Raw genomic sequence first — 7,061 nt, 5'->3', positions numbered from 1 at the left:
AAGGTCCATATCACAAGTGCAATATAAAGTGACATTCTTTCGCATTAAGATTTTGTGCATCCAACCATAAAAGCACATGACAACCTCTGCTTCCCTCTGCGAAGGGCCTATCTTTTATTCTTGTCTTATACTTTATACAAGAGTCATTGTGATCTTCACCTTTCCTTTTTACATTTTATCCTTTGGCAAGCACTATGTGTTGGAAAGATCTTGATATATATATAGCTAATTGGATGTGAGTTTTCATGAACTATTATTGTTGACATTACCCTTGAGGTAAAAGGTTGCGAGGCAAAACTATAAGCCCCTATCTTTCTCTATGTCCGATTAAAACTTCATACCCATAAGTATTGCGTGAGTGTTAGCAATTGTGAAAGACTAAATGATTGTTGAGTATGTGGACTTACTGAAAATCTCTTATATTGACTCTTTTCCAATGTTATGATAAATTGCAATTGCTTCGATGACTGAGATTATAGTTTGTTAGTTTTCAATGAAGTTTCTGATTCATACTTGAAATTGTGAATGAATTGTTACTCTAGCATAAGAAATCATATGACAATATATGTTGCTGTTCTAAGAATGATCATGCTGCCCTCATGTCCGTATTTTATTTTATCGACACCTCTATCTCTAAACATGTGGACATATTTTTCGATATCGGCTTTTTGCTTGAGGACAAGCGAGGTCTAAGCTTGGGGGAGTTGATACGTCCATTTTGCATCATGCTTTTATATCGATATTTATTGCATTATGGGCTGTTATTACACATTATGTCACAATACTTATGCCTACTCTCTCTTATTTTACAAGGTTTACATGAAGAGGGAGAATGCTGGCAGCTGGAATTCTGGGCTGGAAAATGAGCAAATATTAGAGACCTATTCTGCACAACTCCAAAAGTCCTGAAACTTCACGGGAGCACGTTTCAGAATATATAAAAAATATTGGGTGAAAGAAGTACCAGAGGGGGGCCACCCACCGTCCATGAGGGTGGGGGGCGCGCCCCCCTACCTCGTGGGCCCCCTAGCAGCCCTCTGACGCCCATCTTTGGCTATATGGAGTCTTTCGTCGAGGAAAAAATCATAAGCTATCTCACGGGACGAAACTTCGCCGTCATGAGGCGGAACCAATCTAGGGCTCCAACGGAGCTATTCCGCCGGGGAAACTTCCCTCCAGGAGGGGGAAATCATCACCATCGTCATCACCAACGATTCTGTCATCGGGAGGGGGTCAATCTCCTTCAACATCTTCACCAGCACCATCTCATCTCAAACCCTAGTTCATCTCTTGTATCCAATCTTTGTCCCAAAGCCTCAGATTGATACATGTGGGTTGCTAGTAGTGTTGATTACTCCTTGTAGTTGATGCTATTTGGTTTATTCGGTGGAAGATCATACATTCAGATCCATTATGCATATTAATATCCCTCTGATTATGAAAATGAATATGATATGTGAGTAGTTACGTTTGTTCCTGAGGACATGAGAGAAGTCTTGCTATAAGTAGTCATGTGAATTTGGTATTTGTTCGATATTTTGATGAGATGTATGTTGTCTCTCCTCTAGTGGTGTCATGTGAACGTCGACTACATGACATTTCACCATTGTTTGGGCCTAGAGTAAGACATTGGGAATTAATAAGTAGATGATGGGTTGCTAGAGTGACAGAAGCTTAAACCCTAGTTTATGCGTTGCTTCGTAAGGGGCTGATTTGGATCCATATGTTTCATGCTATGGTTAGGTTTACCTTAATACTTCTGTTGTAGTTGCGGATGCTTGCAATAGGGGTTAATCATAAATGGGATGCTTGTCCAAGGAAGGGCAGTACCCAAGCACCGGTCCACCCACATATCAAATTATCAAAGTACCGAACGCGAATCATATGAGCGTGATGAAAACTAGCTTGACGATAATTCACATGTGTCCTTGGAATCGCTTTCCTTTATATAAGAGTGTATCCAGGCTTGTTCTTTGCTACAAATTGGGCCATGTTTCTGCACCTTATTTACTTTTATTACTTGTTACCTGTTACAAATTACCTTATCACAAAACTATCTGTTACCAATAATTTCAGTGCTTGCAGAAAATACCTTGCTGAAAACCGCTTATCATTTCCTTCTGCTCCTCGTTGGGTTCGACACTCTTACTTATCGAAAAGGCTACGATAGATCCCCTACACTTGTGGGTCATCAACCCCGATGAAGCTTCTCTGGCCGAACATGAGGGCTCACCCGACCGGATCAATTCCGATCTAGACATCTAGTGGCGCCAAGCACCAAAACTTAAGATCTCTAAGAGGAAGACCGGAACCCGTCCATGTCCAGATAGAGGAGGCCCGCGTGAAGTCGGTCGAACTTTTGAAGAACGAAGAACAACAGGGTCAACCACCGCGGGACTCCTCTGGGTCCCGGCAAGGCCGGATCTGGGCAGCGCGCCCCCCCGACCGCCGCTGCCAACCAAGGCAAGAGTCGCCGGTGCGACCACTCTTCCACGACCAGGACGAAGACGAAGACCGGTCGTCTCCGATCTCCGCCTAGCGCCATCGCGCCCTAGCCCAGCGCCGCGCCCCACCCTAGCCCAGCGCCAGACTCCACCTGGAACTGAGCCGCGCCGAGCTCCCATACGCGGAGAGGACATAGGGCCCCATCGCCGCCAGCACCCGCGAGGCTTTGCCCGGTAGCACGGATCGGCGGCAGCGAGTGGAGGGGATGGCGGCGGGGGACTCTGCTCCGGCGGCAACTGGTTAATCTCCCGTGACGCGCATGCGGGGAGCGTCGCGGGAGCGATCCCTTTTTTGTGGGCGCCTTACACAAAACTATGATGGTCACTAGATGATGGCAAATAACATAGAGGTTTTGAAGATCCGAGGTCCCTCCCACCTCTCAGCTCCAAGAGGACAGCCGGAGGCGAGGGGACCTAAATTTCTTAGATGGCTACGGCGGAGGCGGCACGAGAAACCCTACAGATACATCAAAGGTTTGTCAAATACATTGATTTTCTAATAGTACTAGGCAACAACGAAGCCCACCATGTGACACATGTGGTAAGCAATCCAAACTATTCAAAAAAAAGGCACCAACGAAGCCCAGCTAGGGTTGTTCTGTTATATCCAGGTTACCTGGGTAGTACTCTCAATTCGTCTGAACTTCCACAAAATATTTTTCCGGTTGAACTGCACAGTTTTATTTCAAATTTTGCAGAAAACCTTTCAATTAATTTGATTTGTACTGGTCTAGTTGCAGAACGGTCCGTGGAGCTTAAAAAACCGACGCAAACAGTAAAGTCCATTTTAAACCTTATACTCATAGAGCCCGTCGGAATCGAACCCTAACACCGGAATCCCTGAAATTGATACCTTGACCTTTCTGATTCCGGTCAATATGAACCCTGCACTGATCCTAAACCTGTTTGTTGCACGAAAATAGGCAGTTCTGACCGGGATTACTAAGTTCTCTCATCGACTCAGGGGCCTTACATGTCATATTTTTCTTTCTCGGTATTGTTGCTTCGAGCTGCCCGATCGACTATGCTTACCTCGTTGCGAGCACCTGCAGCAGCTAGCACTGCGGTGCGTAGCAAATTCCACGGTATGCCCCAACGTTCCCCAGGTGTCTTTCCGCCGGTCGCCGGCAAGGGGTGCGCCAGTCCCATGTCACCTGCAGGTAGTGCCGCCGGCCGTTGCCGCATGTTGAAGACCCCGAAGCGACGCAGATCGATCAAAGCTAGAAGGCGTGTAAATTTCTACATACGTACGTGAGCTAACTCAGAATACATTGTACATCCACCTGCGTGCCTGCTTAAAGCCCGCTTCTATGTGTTCAAAAACAAGCCAGCTTCTACGTACGTGAAACTGTGAAAGTACGCCGTTGAAGGAAAAGCATCGGATGAGTCAGCTCCTCGTCTTGCCGTGGTCCGACGGCATGCCGGCGCCGGCTTCGCCTACCGCCGGGAATACGCTAGCTAGACACGTCTCCAGGCAGTATATGAGTATCTTGGTCGCCATGTTCATGGCGCGCTGCACCACATAGTAGCCAGCGATGTGGTTGCCGAAATGCCGAGGGAACTTGAGCACGCAGTCGAGCAAGCGGGATCATGTGTGTATTCTACGTGCACACAACATCGTGCACCTCCTGTCGGTCATCGTTGTGACGGAGCTCCCTGGCACGCGGGTCCGTCGCATCGACCTGGAAGCTCGCGTCGCGCTGCTCTACCATTTCTTGAATGGGCAAACACGGTTCCGCCAAGTCGACGTGAGCGCTGGTCTACCATTTCCTGGACGGGCAAACACCATTCCGCCAAGTCGATCGTGAGCGTGGCCACCTCCACTCCGTGCACGCCATCGCGTGCCGCCCTCCCAGCTCCCGTTCCTTTTTGACGAGTGACGACTCGCCGCGCACCGACTACATGAAGGGCACCTCCATAGATTCCCCGCGTGGGCCATGCGAACCGGAAACGCCCGCACCCGACGCCCTTCATCTGCGCTGCCCAGCCTCCTGCTTCTCCATGCGGCGTTGATTGCAGGAGAGATGATTGAGGATAGAAGGTGGATATGACATGTGGGACAGAGATGTTAGTGAGAACAGACTATGATCTTAGGCGGGATTGATATTTTGCCGGTGCGCCAAATTAGTCCAGGGTTGATGTTGACCGAGATTAGAGAAGTTAGATACAGATTTTAGGGATTCAGAGGTGAATGTTCAATTCCAACAAAGCCTACCAGTTTAAGGTTTAAAACAGACTTTACTCTTCTTTAACCATGCACAGCCCCTCACAGCATTTGCCCGAATGTGGCTGGTGGACTGTCACATTACGTCGGACGACTTTGAGGAATTAACAATTTACCAAGCGCCACCTGCAGAGCAGGGCCAAACCGACCAGTTGATTAAGCGGCGTGTTAGGTGGGGTGCCATCCGTGACTGCTCTGCTCTGCCGGCCACCTACCGGGATCCCCTCCGCAGCTGCTCTCCCGGTCTTGGATCTCGCCGGTCGCCACACCGTGCTTGCCAGCAGCAGAAGAGAAGCGATCCAGGCGCTATGGCCGAGGCGGCGGCGGCGGCGAGCACAAGGAAGCTGTACGGGTACGAGCTGTCGTCCAACTCGGTGCGCATCGCGGCGCTGCTCAACGAGAAGGGGCTCGACTACGAGCTCGTCGACGTCGACGACACCAAGGCGCCCGAGTTCCTCGCCATCAACGTCCGTACGCCCGGCCACGCACTCCCCTGCTACTGCCATCAGCCGATGCCATCGTTTAGTACTACTAATTTACTGCGTTTCCGTGCGTCGTGCAGCCCTTGGGCCAGGTCCCGGCGTTCCAGGACGGCGACGACATCCTCTTCGGTACGCCCAAGAAATTCAGACTTTCAGACTCGCCGGAGTTAATTGTCAACATTTTGGGCTAATCAACTGCACGAATTTGCTTGGACTTGGTTTGGGATCGCCTGCAGAGTCGCGCGCCATAAGCCGGTACATCGCGGCCAAGTACCGGTCCTCGGGCACGGACCTGCTGCCGGCGGCGCCGTCGGCGAAGCTGGAGGTGTGGCTGGAGGTGGAGTCGCACCACTTCTACCCGGCCGTGGCCGACCTGGTGTACGAGCTCCGCGTCAGGCCCCGGCTGCCGGGCGGCGCGGCGCCTGACCCGGCCGTGGTTGACGCGCTCGCCCGCAAGGTCGCCGACGTGCTCGACGTCTACGACGCCCACCTCGCCGCCGGGAACAGGTACCTCGCCGGCGACGCGTTCACCCTCGCCGACGTGAACCACATGGCGCAGCTGTTCGTCATGAGCCGGACGCCCCGGGCGGCGGAGCTGGTCGCGGCCAGGCCGAACGTGCAGGCGTGGTGGGACGAGATCTCCGCCCGCCCCGCCTGGAAGAAGACCGTCGCCGCGCTCCCCCTCCCGCCGGCTTGACGGACGCGCCGGTACAGGCACCGCTGCCCGGGCGTGGAATAAAAGCGTGATGTTTTGTTTTTAGCAGGAGCAAATTATCAAATTCACCAGGAATGTTGTTGATGTAAGTGACATACTGCTCTGGTATGAACTGAGTGAATTACACAAAACCATCACATTAGATTTACAGAAAACACTGCTTTTTATAAATTTCTGCCCAAAAACACTGATTCTCAACCTAATCTTTCGCAAGAAACACTAACGGATCGCTTTGGGCATTTTGACCTCCCCTATAATATGTGGGACCCACATTTGATGACATGGCATAACAGCTGGCGCTAGACAGCGTTTGGTATAATAATATAAAGGGAAGTGTTTATACCCGGCGCACCGGCCAAACACTCTGCCGGTCTCGCGTGCGTCGTGGGATTCTTGTGCGATCCAATGATCGTACGCAAGCCACGTGTTCTGCCAGGCCTACCCCACCCCACCGCTGAAGCATCTTCCTTCTTTATCCTCTCACGCGTGTACCACTCATTTTTTCCCCATCTCTTTCTCTGCTGCCATATCCCAGCACCCAGCTTCTCGCCCCGTCGAGCCGAACAACACCCCCCCTTTAATCCCAGCAATGGCTGCTAGCCGAGAAGCAAGCCAGATGTGAGGGTGTCATGCTTGGGAGGTTGGGCGGGGCTGTACAGGGGGACATCGTCGCATGCTCGACCTGGCCGACGCCGATACTTTTTTTTTTATCGACGGCGGGCTCCTACTGCACGACCGCGCCGCGTGCCGGAACCGGCGACGAACCATGCTGGAACCAGTCATCCGTCGTCCTGGGACCTGCGCCGGGTGGCCTGCCGACCATGGCGACTACGCCCGGTGGCCGGCAAACGGAGACGATGATTTTTTTTGTTGGAATCATTGTTTTTGCTGGAACGAGCTCCAAAATTTGCTTCCACCGTGTTTTGTTTTTGCTGGATCCATTCAAGTTTTTGCCACCACCATCCTTTGTTTGCTGGAACTGGGGCTCATCTTTTCCTAATTTGCTACCACCGAGTTCTTTTTTTGCTGGATTCAGCCAACTTTTTTGCTACCACCATCCTTGTTTGCTGGAGACGAGGGGCTAGATGAGCGTGGTGACCATGGACGGCGAGGACGGGCAGCGCTGCTCCAAGCAA

General features: G+C 51.3%; 1 protein-coding gene across 1 annotated transcript; it reads left to right on the top strand.

Moving 5' to 3' along the window:
* Positions 1–4,856: 4,856 nt before the first annotated feature.
* On the top strand, positions 4,857–6,080 carry LOC125529376 (glutathione S-transferase 3). Its single transcript, XM_048693791.2, has 3 exons — positions 4,857–5,195; positions 5,291–5,339; positions 5,447–6,080. Exons 1-3 carry the CDS (start codon positions 5,037–5,039, stop codon positions 5,905–5,907), a joined length of 669 nt encoding a protein of 222 aa, XP_048549748.1. The 5' UTR covers positions 4,857–5,036; the 3' UTR covers positions 5,908–6,080.
* The last annotated feature ends 981 nt before the right edge of the window (positions 6,081–7,061 follow it).

This window comes from Triticum urartu, chromosome 3A, assembly GCF_056163025.1.
Source record: "Triticum urartu cultivar PI428250 chromosome 3A, HENAU_Tu73, whole genome shotgun sequence".
NCBI classification, from domain to species: domain Eukaryota; kingdom Viridiplantae; phylum Streptophyta; class Magnoliopsida; order Poales; family Poaceae; genus Triticum; species Triticum urartu.
Note: the sequence above shows the minus strand (reverse complement) of the source record. Positions and strands in the feature narration are given on the sequence as shown.